The sequence below is a fragment of the Pteropus vampyrus genome, unplaced genomic scaffold (genome assembly GCF_000151845.1).
Source record: "Pteropus vampyrus isolate Shadow unplaced genomic scaffold, Pvam_2.0 Scaffold26, whole genome shotgun sequence".
Taxonomy (NCBI): Eukaryota; Metazoa; Chordata; class Mammalia; order Chiroptera; family Pteropodidae; genus Pteropus; species Pteropus vampyrus.
The window spans coordinates 12,753,664-12,775,239 of NW_011888807.1; the positions used below are offsets into that span (position 1 = coordinate 12,753,664).

At 31.1% G+C, this 21,576-nt stretch overlaps 1 protein-coding gene across 5 annotated transcripts in view; it reads left to right on the plus strand.

Moving 5' to 3' along the window:
* Positions 1 to 21,576, plus strand: part of ROBO1 (roundabout guidance receptor 1) — a 376,938-nt gene that overhangs the window by 280,569 nt on the left and 74,793 nt on the right. For all 5 annotated transcript variants that reach the window (XM_011356421.2, XM_011356422.2, XM_011356425.2 and 2 more), the window contains 3 exons: positions 14,370 to 14,378; positions 18,384 to 18,508; positions 20,900 to 21,071. In XM_011356421.2, coding sequence (XP_011354723.1) covers positions 14,370 to 14,378; positions 18,384 to 18,508; positions 20,900 to 21,071 — 306 coding nt within the window. The remainder of the gene's footprint in view (positions 1 to 14,369; positions 14,379 to 18,383; positions 18,509 to 20,899; positions 21,072 to 21,576) is intronic.

Consider the following 21,576-nt stretch of genomic DNA (forward strand, 5'->3'; position numbering starts at 1 on the left):
AAACCCAGCAGTATTATAGCCTATGATTCTTTTCCTTTTTTTTTTTTTGTAGGAATGATAAAGAATTTTTTGTGTTCTTATAGCCTTTCAGAAATAGCCATTTTAACCCTAATGACTGTTGAAGATGTGACATCCTCTTAGATTTCTTTCATTTACTCGTAAAGGTTTTTGGTTACTTTTAGTTATTTCAAACAAACTGATATAAATCTTTAAAAATAATCAAAAGGAAAAGCATTCACCACATGGCCTTCCTACAGAGAATTTGAAACTCTCTCTTAATGTATGTTCCGAGCAAGTATTTGAAGAAATAGTAGAGCAGTCAGGTACAAGAAATAATTGATACATAAGATGAGTCTGTGACAAATAATGACATAGCACCATACAAGTAAATAGCACATCATGGGCCTTCCGTTAATGTACTGAGCTTTACTATGATTTATTTATCTACGTAACAGTGGGTAAGGTTTTCTCCTGGCCCAGTTATATAGATGTATGACTTAGCAACTGTCTTTAACAACCTACATTCTGAAATAATGGCATCAACATGGAAATATGTAATCAAGTTGTGTGAATCTATACAATCTGAATAACTTAGCCTGAGAATAAAATTTGGAGAAATATATTTATTTTTTGCACTAGTCATTGATGGGTAGCTCAATTTAAAACATTAGATACATTACCAGCAATCTCACATAACCTTAAGACTTATGATTATTTTGTGATGTTGTATATCATTTAATATAAAATAATTAATTCTAAGCTAATTCGCACTGATATATTTTATTTTATCTGGAATGGTTAGGAAATAGTGATCGATATTATTCATTATTTAAAGGAGAATAATTATAAAGCAAATAATTGACATTAAGGGCACCTTTTTCTTATGATGGACCCTGGATAAATTAAATATGCAAAACAATTAAAAATTTGACTTTTTATCCATCCAATGAATTGATTTTTTAATTAAATATTTTATAGGTATACACAGCATTGATAATTATGTAGAACAGGATTTATTCTTGTAGATTCACAAATCATTCCCGCATATTTCAGACATCAGGGTCATCAGGAGAATAGTTACACTTTATAATTAAGCAGATGCTGGCATCTTTTTAGCCTTAGTTCAGTAATTTAAAAATATGATACACTATTTTAAAATTATATTTTAAAAGATTCTGTATAAATTGGAAGTGACTATATCATACCTAAATTTTATAAAACTAATTAAAGCACCATGAACACTTTCATTTGCTTTTAACCTGTTATTCTCAGGATTTCAGAAATAATGTGCCATTATAAACGCATCTGTAGAAAATACTAAAATAAATATAAGACAAAATATAGTGAGTAATTGCTTAGTACCAGAATTATGAAGGTTGGAAAATCCATAAATGGTCATTAAAGTTAGCTGTAGCTTTAGGGTATTTATTTTGTGCAGTCGTTATTAGGAGAAAATTTAGAGCATTGCACAATTAAAACTGATAGATATGGCCATTTTATAAAGGGGCTTTTAAAAAGTTAACTTTGTGGGGGGATGAAATAGTTATTTCAAACAGTGTTCTTTTTAGGTCATTAGTATATGTCTAATCTCCTTCCGTCACCATATATTTAAACCCCCTTTATCCTTGAAATCCTCTCTTCGGCCCCCTTCTCTGGTGACCACCATACTGTTGTCTGTGTCTATGAGTTTGTTTTTTTGTTTGTTTGTTCCAAGCAAGTATCTGTTTTATATCCCACATACGAGTGAAATCATATGGTTCTTTTTTTTTCCATCTGACTTACTTTACTTCACATGATACTCTCAAGATCCATCCATGCTGTCACAAATAGCAATGTTTTATCCTTTTTTATGGCTGAGTAGTATTCCATCACACACACACACACACACACACACACACACACACACACACACACACCACATCTCCTTTAACCAATCATCCCTCGAAGGACACTTAAGTTGCTTCCATGTCTTGCCTACCGTGCAAAATGCAGTAGTGAACATAGGGGTACTTATATCTTTATGACTAAATGTTTTCAAATATTTCAGGTAGATATCCAGGAGAGGAATTTGCTGAGCCATATGGTGGCTGTGCCAGTTTACATTCCCACCAGCAGTATATGAGTGTTCCTTTTTCTCCACATCCTGTCCAATATGCAATGTATTATTATTAGCTATAGTTTCCATGCTGTGCATTCCATTCTCATGACATTGATTTTATAACTGGAAGCTTGTACCTTTTAGCCCCCCTTTACCCATTGCAACCCCATCAATCTAATCTGTTCTCTGTATCTATAAGCATTTTTATAAATTCTACATGTAAGTGATATCATATGATATTTGTATTTCTCTGATATATTTCACTTAGCATAATGGCCTCGAGTTTCATCCATGTGGTTTCAAATAGCAGGATTTACTTATTTTTTTATGAGTGAATAATAGTCCATGGTGTATACATACCACATTTCTTTATCCATTCATCTATTTATGAACACTTAAGTTGTTTCCATATATTGGCTATTGTAACTAATGCTGCAGTTAACATTGGGGTGCATATATCTTTTCAAACTGGTGTTTTTGTTTTCTTTGGATACCAAATACCCAGAAGTGGAATTGCTGGATCATAAGGTAGTTCTTTTTTTAATTTTTTGAGAAACCTCCAAACTGTTTTTCATAGTGGCTGTACCAATTTGTGATCCCACTAACAATACACATGTGATCCCTTCTCTCTATATCCTTGCCAATAGTTATTTCTTGTCTTTTTGATATTACCCATTCTAATGGGTGTAAGGTGATATGCATTTTTGATTTGCATTTCCCAGATGATTAGTGATGTTAAGCATCTTGATTAGTCATTTTGGCTATCTGCATGTCTTCTTTGGAAAAATATCTATTCAGATCCTCTGCTCGTTTTTTAATTAGATTGTTTGTTTTCTTGCTATTGACATATGAGTTCTTTATATAATTTTGATATTAAGCCCTTATTCGAAGATATATGATTTGCAAATATTTTTTTCCCATTCAGTAGATTGCCTTTTCATTTTGTTGATGATTTCCTTTGAAAATTATTTATTAATTTATTTAAATTTAAATAGAGTCGGCATATAATATTATAGTACTTATATTAGTTTCAAGTGTACAATATAGTCATTCTACATTTTTATACCTTACAATGTGTTCATCCCACTAATTCTAGTGATCATCTGTCACTGTGCAAATGTATCACAATAGTATTGACTATATTCTCTTTCATCTTTTCCACCCATTTCTCATTCTTCTCCCCTCTAGAAGCCATCCCTGTGGTCTCCATTTCTATGAGTTTGTGATATTTTAGATTCCACATATAAATGAAAGCATACAGTATTTGTCTTTCTTTGTCTGACTTAGCCCACTTAGCTTCTAGGACCATACAAATGACAAATGGCAAAATTTTATTCTTTTTTATTTCTGCATTAATATTCCATTGGATATATGTACCACATCTTCTTAATATATTCATCTATCAATGGATATCTAGGTTGCTTCCGTATCTTGGCTATTGTAAATAATGCTGCAATGAACAAATTAGTACTTTTATTTTCTTTGGATAAATACACAGAAGAGGAATGTTGAGTTATATGGTAGATCTATTTTAAGTTTTTTTTTTTTTTTTTTAGGAATCTCCATACTATTTTATGTAGTGGCTGCACCAATTTTCAGTTCTACCAACAGTGCACAAGGGTTCCCTTTTCTCCACATCCTTGCCATCATATGTTATTTGCTGACTCTCTGATAATAGCCATTCTGACTGGTGTGAGGTGGTGTCTCACTGTGGTGTTGATTTCCATTTCCCTGATGATTAACAGTGATAAATATTTTTTTTATATGTCTCTTGGCTATCTGTATGTCTTCTTTGGAGAAATGTCTTTTCATGTCCTCTGCCCATTTTTTTTATCACAATGTTATTTTGTTGTTGTTATTGAGTTATATAAGTTCTTCATATACTTTGGATATTGACTTCCTGTCAAATATATTATTTACTAATATATTCTCTCATTCAGTAAGTTGTCTTTTGGTTTTGTTGATGGTTTCCCTTGCTTTATAGTAGCTTTTTAGTTTGATGAAGTTCCATTTGTTTATGTTTGCTTTTGTTTCTTTTGTTCAAACGGATATATCCAAAAAATATTACTCAGACTGACGTCAATAGTTTACTACCTGTGTTTTCTGCTAGGAGTTTTAATAGTTTCAGGCCTTATTTTTAAATGTTTAATCCATTTTGAGGGTTTGTATATTTATATTGTGGAAGAGAGGGATCCGGTTTAATTATTTGCACATATCTGTCCAGTTTTCCCAATATCAGTTGTTGAAATGACTGTTCTTTCTCCATTGTATATTCTTGTCTTCTTTGTTGCTGATTGGTTGACCATATAAATGAGGGTTTATTTCTAGACTCTCTATTCTGTTCCACTGATATATGTGTCTGCTTTTCTTCTTCTTTTTTTTTTTTTTTTTTTTTTTGGTGCCAGTACCATAATCTTTTGATTATTATAGTTTTGTAGTATAGTTTGAAATCAGGGAGTGTGATACCTCCAACTTTATTTTTCTCTCTCAAGATTGCTTTGGCTGTTCAGGGTCTTTTGTGATTTCACATAAATTTGTTCTATTTCTGAGAAGAATTTCATTGGTATTTTGATAAAGGATTGCATTGACTCTGTGGATTGCTTTGGGTAGTATGGCTATTTTAATAACATCAATTATTATAATTCATGAGTACAGTATATTCTTCCATTTATTTGTGTTCTCTTCAATCTATTTATTTGATGTCTCATAGCTTTACAAGTACAGATTTTTTACCTCCTTAATTAAATTTTTTCCTAGATACTTTATTCTTTCAGATACAATTGTAAATGAGATTGTTTTCTTAATTTCTCTTTCTGATTGTTCATTATTAGTATATAAAAATGTGATGGATTTCTGTATATTAATTTTGTATTCTACTACTTTATTGAATTATTTTATTCTATCGTTTTGTGGATTCGTTAGTGTTTTCTATATATAATGTCATGTCATTTTCAAATAGTAATGGTTTTACTTCTTCCTTTCTAATTTGGGTGCCTTTTATTTTTTTTCTTGACTGATTTCTATGGATAAAACTTCCAATACTATATTGAATAATAGTGGTAAGAGTTGTCATCCTTTTCTTGTTCTTGATCTTGGGGGAAAAGCTTTCAGCTTTTAACCATTAAGTATTATGTTTGCTGTGGAGCTTGCCATAGACAGTCTTTGTCAAGTTGAGATAAGTTCTTTCTATATCCACTTTGAAAATTTTTGTCATGAAAAGATGTTGAATGTAAATAACTTCTTAACAACAGTTATTTTGTTTAGGCGATGGAGCCAAAACATTTCAGAACCAAAATTACATTAGAATAAGGTTTAACTATTTTTTAAAAACAAACAAGTCATGCAATTTAACAAAAATAAAAAGGATTTTAAGAGTTGTGCATATCTAAAGTCTAATCCTCCAATCTACCTGATGTGTGACCCTAAGAAAGGTACTTAATCATCACCTTCCACCCTTTACAAAATTGGTACATCGAACTCTTTTCTATTGATTTGTTGAGATTGTTTCTAGTGCATGATCTAACACATAGTTAGCTAATATTGATGGCTCTTCACTGAACTGAGATTTAGAAAGGTTATGTGACATATGCAGAATAGACCTAGTTAATTTTGGACAGAATCTTGATCCAAAGTCATATGTCAGTAGAATAATTTTATTATTATAGCATCCTATACCTTAACTGTAGACCTGCCATGAAATATGCTATTTGAAGATAGGCAGTCCAATTTTTCAAATAAATTTTTGAGCACTTTCTGTGTACAAAACAGTATACTGACACTGAAGGATGCACAGGTAAATAAGGCATGGATGCTGCGTTCATGGAGTTTATTATAACCTAATGAAGAAAAGAAATATGCACAAATAAATACAGTATTGGCAGTAGAATGTGTATTTGTAAAGATTTAGTTATGCTAGGTGGGGAGAAAGTGCTCTCAACTAGGCTATGGGTATATTATTGTCATTTGTTCATTCTTTTAACTGATATTTATAATGTGAACAATGTATTCAACTTGGTTAAGTGACAAAGAAATTATGGCAAATGATATATTGAAATATGTACCCTCATGAAGCTTATAGGCTAGTATGGGAAACAGACATTTATAGAATAATCACACAAATGTGTGATTACAAGTACAATAAGTGCTCTGGGAGAAAAGCTAAGGTTGCTATGAGAATGTATAGTATTTAATATCAAATTTAGAGATAGCTTCTTGAAGATGTATTTTTTTTTTGAGCTGAGAACTAAGGTGAGTAGGAATTAAATAGGTAAAGGAGGAGGATACAGCATAAACAGAACCAGAGGTAAGATGGAGAATAGTGTTCTTAAGGACTAAAAGAAGGCCTGTGGAGCTAAGTTAGGGAGCTATAGGACAAGATGCGATAGGAGAAGACACTGAAGAGTTACATAGCAATCCATGTTAAGAATTTTTCTCGCTATTTTAAGAGTAATGGGAAAATATTAAAAGATTTTAAGCAAAAAAGTACTATAATCAGATTAGTTTAGTATTTTTCTTAATCACTCTGGCTACATTGTGAAATTGGATTAGATGAAAGAAAGACAGTAGTTCAGGTGAGCACTATTGGATAGCTTGGGCCAGAGTGGTGGTAATAGGAATAGAAAGAGGTGGATGTAATGGAGAAATAGTTACAAAATAAAAGCAATGGAATTTGCTAATGGGTTGTATATCTCAAGTAGGAGGGAGAGGAAAGATCTAGGTTTCTGGCTTTCTAAATTGATTTAGTGAATATTACCATCAAAATTATGCTCCTGAGGTTCTATGCCAGGTGGCATACACATTGTTATAGGTTGCTGGTTAGTTGCATTTCAATCTCAGCCTCCTTAGTAGGCAAATAAGTAGGTTGCACTGCTTAAAACTGTTTTTTAGTACAGTTGACACATGTTTTGAAGCAGAAGGAGAAGAGGGAGAATATTAGCTTTTTCCTGAGTATCTATGATATGTCAGGCATTATGCAAGGTACATTTTTTGGAGAAATAATTATTTGTTACTATTCTGTTCAACTTTATATTGAATAATCTTTGCAAGGTTTCTCAGTCCTGGCACTGTTGACATTTGGGGCTGGATCATTCTTTGTCGTGGGGAGCCATTTTGGACATTATAGTATGTTTATTAGCATCCCTGGACTCTGTCCACTAGACGCCAGTAGCAACCCTCCTTGCCCCCTCTCCTTCAGTTTTGGCACCAGAATTATCTCCAGAACCATCGATCTATAGAATAATGTAAGATTTGGATGGAAGGGAAAAGTTCATAGTATTTGATATATCCATTAAATATGTTCTAAAAATGTTCCTCAATAACTATTTTTACGTCTGAAAAGTTAAAAGACATAATGACAGACTTTTATGTTAAACACAATCTTCTGTCCCAAAAGATATCATAATTAGTATTAAAATATCCTGATAGCTTTTAATTATTAGAGATATCTTTCATAAGTGTCTATACATATAATTTCTCCAGCATAACAGTGACTAGATTTTGTCAGCTGAAATTCAGAAAGCTTCACTACTTGAAAATTTTAGTGTTCCTCTGTTTTAATAAAAATGTGTTTCTTACCCTGAAAATCTTATAACTCACTACTTTTTCTCCACTCATGGTCTTCTGGAATTTGGTATTCAGAGTTCTAATTTATCAGATTTGTTAATTGTGCCCTTCTGTTCAAAAAGCACTATATATAAGAATGAAAACAGATCACATCAATTTTAGAATCCCTTAGAATTTAGCTACTAATAATGAAAACTAATGTCTATAAAATAGCAGAATTCCCTAGTCAAGGTGATTTCATTTATAACCCATTCAGAAAAATTGAGATCTCCATTTAAAAGTACCAAAATCTTAATATTAATGTTGTGCCAATTATGCAAACTTTTTACTTTCTTGGAATTTTCTAATGTCTTCTGGATTTATCATATGAGCTATGTGTATGAAGTACTTCATCAACTTAAGATAATATTAACTGAATAGAATATTTTTGAGGGCATTTTCTAGTAGAATATACATTTGTATATAAATAATTTTAAGGGAAATTACTGTGAACCGAGGAATATGTTTGTTCTCCTGCTTTGCTTCTGAATTTCCACACTCTTAAAATCATAGCCTAGAAAGCACTTTGAGTCAACTGCTCTATTCCTTTACCAGACAGGGTTATAGCTAAACAAACATGACCAAATGGATATAAATCCCATTTTTAACGACCTCTAGAGACATCACAGTTGTCAACCAATTCATGGTTCAGTGACCTTTACTGTTAACTGCTTCTTCCTATACTTTTCCTAAGTCATTCATGCTATTATTTAGGCCCATTATCTTCTCTTCTGGACTAAGATTGGCTGGTCCTTGTATATATTAGACCTAATCCGAAGACTTCTTAAGATTCCGTCCAGATAACTTATTTTCTCAGGCCAAAAAAGTCTCTTCCTCAAGCTTTTTCAAACATTTATCATCTTTCTGACTCATCTCTTCTGAATATTACTAGCAGATAGAAGAAATTAGTCTTTTCTTTCTCTCTTCCTCTCTCCCTTCTTTCCTTCCTCATTCCATTTTTGCTTCCTTAGCTTATCTTATTTATACCTAAATATTATTTTCTGAACAATGTACATTCTTAGAATATAGAAGATTTCAAAGTAATTAAATAATTTGGAGTCCTTTGATGTAGCATTCAAAAAAGGAAGAAAGTCTCTTACTCTAAGAGAGAGAGATAGAGAGTGTGCGTGTGCGTGTGTGTGTGTGTGTGTGTGTGTGTTAGTGAGAGAGAGAAAGAGAGAGAGAGAGAGAGAGAGACTAAATTGTCTCAAACTTTTAAACAGTTTTTTTTTCAAACTATTGGTACATAAGATTTGTATTTACCTCCCACTATTTTAGGAAACTATCCTTATTTTTTTTTTAGATGCAAAAAACAGAGCAAGAGTTTTATAATTATGTAATTTATATCTATTATATAAATGTGTGAGACTGTGTATATATATATTTGGATTTCCGTAGCTCCCTTTCTCTCCCCACTCCAAGAAAATATAATCTAGGTGAAAATAATATGCTTTCTATACAAACTCAGTCTTGTGGCAAGTTCTCCAATCCCTCACACCCATCTAAACTTTCTTCTGTGTGTATGTATGTGTACATGTGTGTGTGTGTGTGTGTGTGTGTGTGTGTGTGTGTAGTTGTTACTGGAGACATTGTAATCCGCATAATGTTCCTATGTTGAAAAAAATAAATACTAAGTTTTAATGTTTTTTAAAAATATATTTAGTTTTAAAAGTGATTTTTACCTATTTGACATATTTACTTTAAAAACTTTTTGTGAAAATATTATTTCTTCTCATGTTTCAAAGTGTATTATTTTATTCAGTTTACAATGATTTTAAGTGATATGATTAAAATTGATTCACCCTTAAGAAATTATTGCATTACTTTCTTTTCCTAAAAGATAAACTTTTCAAGAGGCTTTAAGTCCGGCTTTCTTCTCACCTGTCAGTTTTCCATGTCTTTTTAAAACTATAGCTAAACATTCTTAAAAGATTTTGAATATTATAAAGAATTCTTTAAAAAATGTTTTTTTTATGTAAGTAGTAATAATTTTGGTAGTAATGATTTTAGATTAAACAGTTTATGCCAGTTTAAATGGAAAATCAAATACATTTTGTATCTTACTTCATATAATTCTCCCCAAACTGGTTTACCAGCAGGAAAATTTGTACAAAGTCTGGGATTTAGTCAAGATGCCTGGAAAGCAGTCTTTGATTAGTCATCTGTGACCTTGAGAAGGTTATTTGACAATTTAGAGTCTTCATTTCTCCTGCAAAAAAGGATAAGGTTAGACTGGTAATTTCTAAGGTCATTCCCAGCAGTAACATTTTAGAGTTTTATTGTTTTATTACAGATAGAAACAGACAGGCTTTTCCCCTTTCTTAGGGAGAAAGAGGAGTTAGATAGAGGTGTTCCTAGCCTTTAAAGTAGAAAGAAAGAAATTGAGAAGGGTTATGAGGAGAGTAGGAGTGAAGCCACTCATAAATCACAAATTTTAGAAGACAATGAACAGGATCAAATGACTCTGATTTTCTCTGATTCTTTCTGGACATAGTTAACTGGACACTAATGGGTACTGCACATACAGATGGGTACAGAAGGTCCTTGCCCTCTGTATGGAAATAAAATCTTTTGACCTGACCCTTAGACAAATATGGAGAATGGGGAAATCTGAAAAAAAAGTTCAAGAAATTTCTGTAACTTATTTTTTAGAAGAGGAAGTCTTTGGTAATAATTTCCTTCAAATAAGTATAAGAATTTTATGTGGAGGATATCCATGGCATTTATTTGTTTACTGAAACTAGAACAAATGAAAGGTGGGGGTGAATTATGACAGAGAAGAGGAATAATTTCCTAAGAATCACGGTCGTTAAAAGCTAAAATGATCTTATAGAAAACTATAAAATACCTGAGAATCAAATTTACCAAGAAGGTAAAAGACCTCTTCTCAGGAAATTCTAAGTTATTGGAAAAAGAAACTGAAGAAGGTACAAATAAATGGAAGCATATACCATGTTCATGGGCAGGAAGAATCAACATCATTAAAATGGCCATACTACCCACAACAATGTATAGAGTCAGTGCAATTCCTATCAAAATACCAATGGCATTTTTCAGAGAGCTAGAACAAATAATCCTAAAATTTATATGGAACCATAAAAGACCCCGAATAGCTACAGCAATCTTGAGAAAGAAGAACAATGTTGGAGGTATCACACTACCTGATATCGAAATATACTACAAGGCTACAGTCATCAAAACAGCATGGGACTGGCATAAAAATAGTTATATTGATCAATGGAACAGAATAGAGAGCCCAGAAATAAATCCACGCCTATATGCTCACTTAATATATGACAAAGGAGGTAAGAATGTACAATGGGGTAAAGACAGCCTCTTCAATAATTGGTGTTGGGAAAATTGGATATACATGCAAAAAAAAAAAAAGAAAGAAAGAAAGAAAAGAAACTGGACCACCTTCTTACACAGTATACAAGAATAGACACAAAATGGATCAAAGACTTAAATAAACCATAAAACTTCTACAAGAAAACATAGGCAGTAAACTCTCTGATATTACTAACAGTAATTTCTTTTTGGATATATTTCCCGGGGCAAGGGAAACAAAAGAAAAAATAAACAAATGGGACTACATCAAACTAAAAAGTTTTTGCACAGCAAACGGAACCATCAATGAAACAAAAAGACAACTGACTGATTGGGAGAAGATATTCGCTATTGATACATCTGATAAGAGGTTAATATCCAAAATATATAAAGAACTCGCACAACTCAACAACAACAAAAAACAAACAATCCAATTAAAAAATGGGCAGAGGACCTGAACAGATACTTCTCCAAAGAGGAAGTATAGATGGCTAATAGACATATGAAAAGATGCTTAAAGTCACTAATCATCAGAGAATGCAAATTAAAACCGCAATGAAATATCACCTCACACCTGTCAGAATGGCTATCATCAATAAATCAAAGAACAAGTCTTGGTGAGGATGTGGACAAAAGGGAATGCTCATATATTGTTGATGGGATTGCAAATTGGTATAGCCGCTATGGAAAACAGTCTGGAGGTTTCTCAGAAAGTTAAAAATGGATATACCCTTTGACCCAGCAATTGTACTTCTGGGTATTTATCCAAAGAAAACTAAAACAATAATTCATAAAGATCTATGCACCCCAATATTCATGGCAACAAAATTTACAATAGCCAAGATATGGAAGCAACCAAAATGCCCATCAACAGACAATTGGGTAAAGAAGTTATAGCTCATATATACAATGGAATATTACTCAGCCATTAAAAAAAATGAAATCCTACCATTTGCAATGACATGGATGGACCTAGAGGTTATTATGCTGAGTGAAATAAGTCAGACAGAGAAAGATAAATACCATATGATTTCACTTACATGCGGAATCTGAAGAACAAAAAGAACAAACTAATCAAAAACAGACTCACAAATATAGAGGATAATTTGGCGACAGACAGAGAGGAGTTGGGGGGCTAGGAGAATGGGGTGAAGAGTTAAAGAAGTGTAAATTGGTAGTTGATAGATGGTCATGGGGATGAGGAGCACGGCATAGGGAATGTAGTCAGCATTAATATATTGGCTAGGTGGAAAACCAGAAGAGAGAAGGAGCAATTAGGGGGATCATTTTATAAACTATTCAAATGTCTAACCAATGTACTGTGTACTTGAAACTAATTAAAATAAATTAAAAAAAAAGAAAAAAGCTAAAACGAGAATTTAAGATAAGATTCTCTCAAAAATCTTTGACGTTTTAGTAGCTTCTATGTTAGGTGTTATTTTTTAGATAATTTTCAGTGTCCTTAATAAACTATGAAATGTTTTTAGTTATTATTTGTCATTGATATGATATGCAAATATTTAGCTTGAAGTTCTTAAACACATTAGATTTTAATTAATAAAAGATTCAACCCCTATGACCTAATCACTGGTAAAACCTATAAGCAAAGAAAAAATATTTTTTTGAGCTGCTTCCTGGTCTTTTTCTTATTTGTAACATGTTGAGTATTTTTGAAATGTTTAAGGAATTTTAAATTACTAAAAATATATGACTAGAAAATATTTAGAAATCATTCCTTAAGTCTTCGACTTTAAATAAGCCTTGATTTTTAACTGCATCGGTCTAATTAGATGAATTTATTTTCACAGATTACCCCAAAAAATGACTCTACAACTTTTTGTTTTTTCAAAGCAAAATTCTGTTGCTACAGTTTGTCAGGTTCTCTTTCTTGTAGTTTCTAAATATTTCTTCTTGTCATTTAAAAACATTTATCTTTGAGGTTTCAAGAAGTGGAACCAAGTTCGATTCGCTCAGTGTTTTTAAATCTAGATAGCATAGCCGATACTATGAGAAAACATTATCTTTGAGTAAATTAGAAAGATTTTTTTCTTTTCTTTTCTTGCCTGAGTGAATGAAAAATTATGCTTAAAGGTTGTATGTGTGTGTGTGTGTGTGTGTGTGTGTGTGTGTGTGTGTTTACCTTTCAAGTGAAAAATAAAGACGTTATTTCACTCACATTGAAGGGAAACTGTGAGTTAAAAAATGTTTCTGAGTTACCTTTAGTTTTTCATACATGGTAACAATAGGCAAGAGAACTTTCTGTCTCTGTTTTAAAACTTTACCATTTCACAGCAGCAGTGCTTGGCATAGTTTATTTATTTAAACTATAGGAAAGTATATCAAGTCTAATTAATTTTGAATTGCTGAAAGACATGGGAATTATTTGAGTAAAGTGTATTTACTCAAATACACAATGGGTGTCTGTGGGGCTATTATGAAAAAGTTCTGCATTTGACAGTGATAATTACCTTTGTTTCTGAGAGAGCAATACCATTTTTCCAGGATTTAAAATATGTATTACGTAATATGTTAAAATACTCTGTGTTTCAGCATTGAAAACAGGTAATGTGATTATGACTTTATTAGATAGAGTTGTAAAGTTTCTTTCTATTTTCAATATGTGTTCACATTTTTTCTGTGTGTCCTCTCAATTCAGTGTATGCAAGAATTTAAATGTAACACCTTTGAGTAACCTTGCTATTCACCCTATGGTCATGAACCAGCAGCACCTGAGTGCTTGTTAGAAATGCAAATCTCAGACCACACTCCTGACCTATAGAATCATAATCTGTATTTTAATGAGATTTTAGGGTGATTTTTGTATGCATATTCAAGTATGAGAAACAGGGGTTTAATAAAATATCATTGGTGGCATGAAACTATAAAAAATTAATCTGATAGTGGGGTTAGAGAATTTAACACTTAACTTTATCTTTGATTAAGATGTTTGATTTCTATACTATGTAGCATTAGTAGTTAAGATTTACAGTTTTTTAAACCCATTATATGTGTAGTTTCTAACCCTGCCATATGGTAGCAAAATATAAAGTCATTGAAAATCATTTTATGATTTTATAGCTGTCATCCATTGTAGCTCAACCATTTAATCATTTAAGAGATTTTAAGATTCATTTCTATTTTTCTTAAATTATTCATGACTATACTTAAAATGCTAACAAATATTCATTCATGGACAGTATGAGCCATCTATCCAAATATTAATGTGTTCTTTATTTTATTTTAAAAGAAAGATCACTGTTAAGTCAAATCTTATTACTTTTTCTTTTTTTTTTCTTTTTCTTTATTTTAATTTATTCCATGTTTTCTTTTTCTTTTGTTTTAGTTGGGTCTGGTAAGTTGACATTTTATTGGCCATCTTCTAATCACCGTGTCACTGTGACTGGAACTTCTCTTCCCCTTTCCATCCATACCCTTCCATGTCCTTCAACCAATCAGCCTCCATGTTTCACTTGTTCATTGGCAACAAAGACAGACTGCACAGAATAAACTCTGCAGGAAGTATGGGTAACTGACAAAGAGTAAAGGTAATGGGGTTGCTAACTTTATGTCTTATTAAATGATATGTGATCTGCATCCTTTTATTTTTTCTCTCCTTAAATAAGTGATAAAATAAGTAATATGACTGTAACTTGGTTAAGTACTATTTCAACTTATACCTCATAAGATGAACAAACAAACCAAAATAGGTGCCCAGAGAACAATTTTTTTTCTTTGCTCCAAAGTATGTTTATGTATTCATGTTTGTCTATCTGAGTTTTTGTAACTATTGTTTTATAATAGTCATTAAAAGCCCTGTTGATAAATAACCTTGTACTTAGGGCTTTTTAGATTCATTTTCATTTCTATGTATCAGATTCATCCCATTTTATGTAAGAAATAACTACATGATGTACCTCAAATGTATTAAAATTTGCTTTGATAAACATTTGTCCTCAAATAAATAGGCATTAGATCTCTAAGTACTTTCGTAATTAGCATGTTGTGGAAGATCCATTCACATGGATACTGGAACACCATTTTTGGAAAATTTTGCATGAATGTGCCAGGGAATAATTTTGATCCTAAAAGAATCTAACTACTTTTTAAGTTACAAAGCAATACAAATATTATAAATACATTACTTCGTATTAATATAAGCAGGATGAATTGTTCAGTAATGATGATGCATTAATGAGATATTTGAAAAAAATAGCTTTCTATATACTACTATATATACACAAATATAGATGGTTAAAATTTAAACATAAAAAATAAAGACAAAAGTATGGGATGAGAATTGAGGTGAATACTTACATAATATAATTTAATATGTATTGTATAATCTATATTATATAATTTTATTGACAGAGTAAGAAAAATGCCTAACCAGATTAGAAAGACTGTTAACAAAATGGAAATATGTATCTACAAGGTGTATGAGAAATGGATAAAATTTTAGCCTATAAATACTTCTTAGAAATCAAATAGATTAGCATAAAAATGCAATCTCAACAAATAAGATACCAATGACGAGGTAATGTGAAGGTAAATGTTTAAGGTTGCTGAATTAAAAATGATAATTAAGAGGAGATTCTGTTCTTTTGACAAAGATGTTAATGCTCAGTGTTGTGAGATTTGGGAGGAAAGTGCCCTATTAGAGAAGTGTCAGGTGAAATAATCTTGAGTATAACTGAGAAGGATGTTAAACACAACTGTTTTTAATAGTGAAAGTTAGGAACAATTCAAATTTAAAACCAATAGATCGGTTAAATAATTTAAGGCAATTTGTATATGGATTAAACAGTGATTAAAATAAGATTGTTGGAGAATATTTTAAAACAATATGACCCAATTTGCATAGTCAAATTACAGTGTAGTTTTTCTTTTTTTTTTATTTGCTTGCCTAATTTTCTAAATTTTCAGCACTGACTGTATGTGACATTAATAACATGATTATATATTTTTGGTTATATCAAGTTTAAATGTTGGAGCCTTAAAAAATATTTCAACATTTTATCATAAACATTAAGTAGATGTATAGGACGGATGACCTTCGCAGTCTACATAGGTGATGATGATAGATTGATAGATAGGCATATTTAACCCATTTAAATTATTTTTAGAGATATGTCTACATCTGATATTTAGCATACATGTAGAAAAGGATTTTTTAAAAGTTGTATTTCTAAGACATATCTTGTGGCTGATGTCACTGTTGATGTTGGCTCAAGAATCCGCCTACAAAATATAGTAAATTCATTTCCAGGCAAATATCCTGTGTGGAAGTATTGCTGTAGAATAAATGTAGTTAGCATAAGGGTTTGTATCCCCTTGTTCCCAAATAAGTCTTTGAGGTTTGAAGAAAGTTGGCATTTCATAAAAGAAACATGGATTCTGGAACACATTATTACACATGCTTCTGAGAGTTAGGAAAGAGACCACCCGAAGTTTTTTACTTGTCTAAGTGATTTAAACATTTATATTTTCCTACTCAAATTCCCTGCATATTGGAAAGTCATATTCTTCCATTCATTTAATTAATCATTTGGTTTTCTTTCATTGAAACGAACCAAAATCTTTTCTGGCTTTAGTTTATTATCCAGTCAATCTTTACAATGTTTTCTTCTGATATCTATATCAATTATTTCAATCCTTAACTAAGGAATCAAATACTCCTGTATGGATGCATATGGAGGAAAATCCTCAAGCAATGATGCACATGCCTGTTATTATACCTAGATAATGATAGTGTTTGCTAAATTCATGAGTGAAGCACTCAATTACAATCAACATTTTAAAAAAATTATAAGCTAGAACTTCAGCGTTACCAAATTGAACCTAAACTATACCTCCTAACTTTGTATTTTCTTCCCTATAAAGTTACAGGACATTTGAAGGCATTTGACCTGATTCTTCAGGTCTCCTATAATTTTCTAGTCAAATGGTATAATTTCTACTAAACCGCAATTAAAAATAAAAAGGGAGTTTAGAAGAAGTTAGGATATCTAATTGCTCTCTTCAGTTTTGCCACCATGTAATCTTTGACAAGTTGCTTTACATATCCCTTTTTTAAGAAGTTTATATTTCAATTTATATATATTTATATAAATTTATAAACTTTATATATAATATATAAGTAGTTGTATATCTGTCTTAGCTATAATTGACCAGAAAATATTTACAAGAGAAAGAATACCCTTTTAAATCTTCACCTTTATTAACAAAGAAATCATAATCTTGTGAGTAGAGTGGTAGCATTTGTGGACATATTCTGAATATAATTTTTTGATTCACATTCATTCATTTTACCGAGTTATCCTAAGTGACTGACATAAGTAACTAAAAGTACTTTTAAAGAAAACGTTAGAAACAATGGAGCAGTCTTAAAAAGTGGATTAGAAGAACTGTATCCTGTATAAACTGTTTAATGTCTGGCTTGAAACATTCACTTCAGTTTGACCTGAGACAAGAGAGGAGCATAATTAGGTGTTTCAGACAGCTGATAAGAAATGAATTTGAAAAGTGTAAACAGTAGGTAAAAAGACTTACATTCAGTACACATTTCTCCAAGCATAAAGCACGGCCCAAACAAGCATTTTTTTTTTTTTTCAGGAGTGACTCCATCAGCACACCTAATGTTTTCAGCTGCCATTGCTCTCAATGTTAACTGACACAATTTTCTGACACTCTATTTACCGCTGGATGAAGTGGCCATTTAAGTCTGTATAAATCAAACAGTTTGTACAAAGCTGGCAGTATTTATAATGTCAGGATGAGCAGATGTTTCAAATTTGCCCTCATTTCCATACATATTCTGTTTGAACATGCCCTTGCCTATGTAAATGAAGGAAGCATTCGACTCCACTATAGCTTCAAATTCATTTCTATTCAAGTTATTGGACTGAGAATTTTAAATGGTTATCATTTGCATGGTAGCATTCCGGGAGCTTTTAAAGTAATTTAGGAACTACCTACATCAGGAAGTCCTTCTGTGTATGATTAAAGTCCATTCATCTTTAAGCAACTCTAAATGAGAAAAGGTATTTATTCATACAAATTTCAAATGTACTTTGAATGTAAAGGGTCAAATTGTAGCTCAGAGACTCTTTTCATACAGTTAATCTTAAGTCAGGTAATAAAAAACCTTTTCACAAAACCCTATTCCATTCTATAAATGGAATTAACAATTTAACAATTTAGCTTCAATTGAATTAAAAGTGAGAATTGGTACATTATGTACTATAGTACATAACGAGTTGTATAAAATAACAACAGTACTTGATATATCAGCAGATTGTCTCAATTAGGACAATAACCACATGTTTTTATTCAGTGTACTTTGTTTCATTTCCTTTAGAACCTCCGCATTTTGTTGTGAAACCCCGTGACCAGGTTGTTGCCTTGGGACGAACTGTAACTTTTCAGTGTGAAGCAACTGGAAATCCCCAACCAGCTATTTTTTGGAGGAGAGAGGGGAGTCAGGTATGAGCTTGGTCTGTTGTTTCAATCAGCAAAGATGAATGCTAGATATAAAGAAAAACAACATTTTATTTAGTCATACAGCTGTCACTTTAAGAGAATTGAAAAATTTCCTGAGTGTTGTAGAAAATTTAGCAATGAGAGAGAAGACCAAATTTCCTTCATTTTTTGCATTCTCAAAGCAATTTCCCTTCCTAGTTTTGGTACAAGGTTAGTACATATAATAATAACTATTTTATTACATAGAATTTACCTTTATTACCAATTCAGCCACATTAAAAAAGTCTTTCTAAACATAACTCAATTAGTTTTTTTCTGTTATTCAGATATCTATCTGTATATATATATTAAAAGAGCTTTAAAGACACTTAAAAAAGAGTTAATTATTCAGTGCAATTTCTCTGAAAGTACCAGGAATTTGAAGTGTCTTCTTCATTTCTTTATGTTTTAAATATCAGTTAAAACATAAAGAGTGAAGACATTGATTGAACTATATGGAATTCTCTTTAACATAGATGTCATGTTAAATATAGTTCAGTATATTCTAATTCTTTGATAACAATCGTATACGATATCCTGCTTCCTATCAAATCCTACTATCTAAACATTTTATGAACCATAATTTTCTATAAACCTTGAAACTGGAATATAGAGATCTATTCTCTTACTAACTCTTAAGTTCGCTATTGGGCTTCAGCTTAATGAAAAGGAAATTTTGAAATAATTTTACTTTTAAAATAATAGGAAATTTTAAAATATTTTTTTAAATGTACATCTTTTTCTTATCTCTTAATGACTTACCTTCTTCAATAAAGGATTTCTTTCCCTTTTGTTTCTGATTCTTATAAAAAAATGATTCTCATTCATTTTTAATAGTTATTCCTAACCTCTTTTATTTTTTGCTTTATCAATTTGGGGTGCATTGTTTTATGGCCTTGCTTATATGTGCTCTTATAAATAACATATAGGTAGTTTACTGACTGCACTCACTAATGTTTTGTAAGCAATACTATCAAGCTTACTTTTGTTTCATTTTGTTAGGCAAATATTAATTTGATTATGGTATCTAGGCCATCATTTGAGTTCTAGTCAGTTGTTTGATTCTAACACATTCCATTTGGCCTCAAAGGACTAAGTTTACTGATAGCTAATTAAAGATAAGAAAAAAAAATTTTAGTTAAGCAGGAAGAATTGAAAGTATGTTATATAAGAAAATCTGTGTAGCAATAATAGTAAATCCACTAGAAGTTCTTTTTAATAGAGTAATATTTAAATGAATCATTTAGTCATTTTAATAACTTATTAAGTTAAACTTTATATCAAATTTCAAGATAATTTTGATTTGATTTGGTTTGGTTTAATGATACACTTTCCTTTTTTTCTAAAATTTTGTCATTGAACATATGTCCATGGTTTAGTAGTTAAACCTTAAAAAATGATGTATCTTGCAAGGCAACTAGCCTATGCCCAGATACCCCACTGAGAAGGAACAGTGGCTATTTGGCACCAGCAAATGGTTGCCATGTGGAAATTCAGGTCCAGGATTTTTAGATCTTCTGATATTTTCAAAAGAAACCATGAATTCAGATTTTCAATAAAATACTTAAAAAGGGGCAACTTTTTTTTTTTAGAAAAAATGTTGATATTTTTTATTTCCTGAAATTCTATGACATAATGTGTCCCTCTGACAAACATAATATTTCAATTCATAGTGAGAAATTTGTACTACAAAATAATATCTTATTTTTACTTTGTATTTAAGATAACTTTCTGCAGAAATAAAGCCCCATTATGAATTCTTAAATTCAATATATGTTCAAGGGAAACAAGAAATTGTTAATTTGATAGAGGCCACTGATATTTTATAGTGGAGGGCTAATAGAGATACTTGTTATCGGTGCCAAAATTATATCCTTTAGCTTATCAGACTGTACTTAAATTTTAATTTTGTTTATATATTAAAAGACAGTGTTTATAATCCTAATAGTCACAAACACAAACACACACGCACACACATGCAAAGTTTTTAACTCTCCTTTGGTTAAATATCTAAAACTCTTAACTCTAAAGATACCAAATAGCCTTTGAAATCTAGTATTATTTGAAACTGATAATTATAAAAGCATATATCAATATTTAGAATTTATTTACAATTTTTAATAACCTATTTGACTAGATTAGTAAATCTTATATATTTATGTGTTTATGTGTGTGCATATCTATATATGTGAGCATGTAAAGAAACAATATTTAGCTTATTTGTGTACATATATGTGTGGTCTGTGTGTTTGTGTACATGTTTATATATCTATTATAAATATATATACGTACCAAAATATCAGAGCCTAGAAATTAACCTATTGTTATTCTTTCCTCCCAAATCCTGGATTACAGAATCTGCTTTTCTCATATCAGCCACCACAGTCATCCAGCCGTTTTTCAGTCTCCCAGACTGGTGACCTCACTATTACTAATGTCCAGAGATCTGACGTAGGTTATTATATCTGCCAGACTTTAAACGTTGCCGGAAGTATCATCACAAAAGCATATTTGGAAGTTACTGATGGTAAAGTAGAGCATTTTATTTCAAAATTTCAAAGTTTTCCTTAGGGTCTAATGAAAGTACCAGTAAACATATTTATTTTCAACTTCGTATCCTTACTTACAGCAATGTTGAGTAAAGCTGAAGAGCATGTTAATACAATGATTAAGTCTAAAATGATTCTTAATTTAACTTGACTGTACTATAGATTTCTAGCACTAAGTCAGATTCACCAAAGTATAGCAGTTATGCAAAGAAAAGTTTATACTGAATAGCTGTACATGAGAATATTTCCATGTTTTCAAAAATAAAACGCTATTTGAAAATTTATTAGTGTAAAATATCATCCTTTTCTTTCCTCTAAATTAAGGAGATAAGTGCATTTCTGATAAATTCAACTCACAACTCATGATAATGAACAATTTTTCTTAATGTGATTTTATCTTGTTTATTAATTCTCTTAAACTTGATCAATTAATGCCAAATATGTTATAATGACACAATGATGGAGAAAATCACCAACCATTAG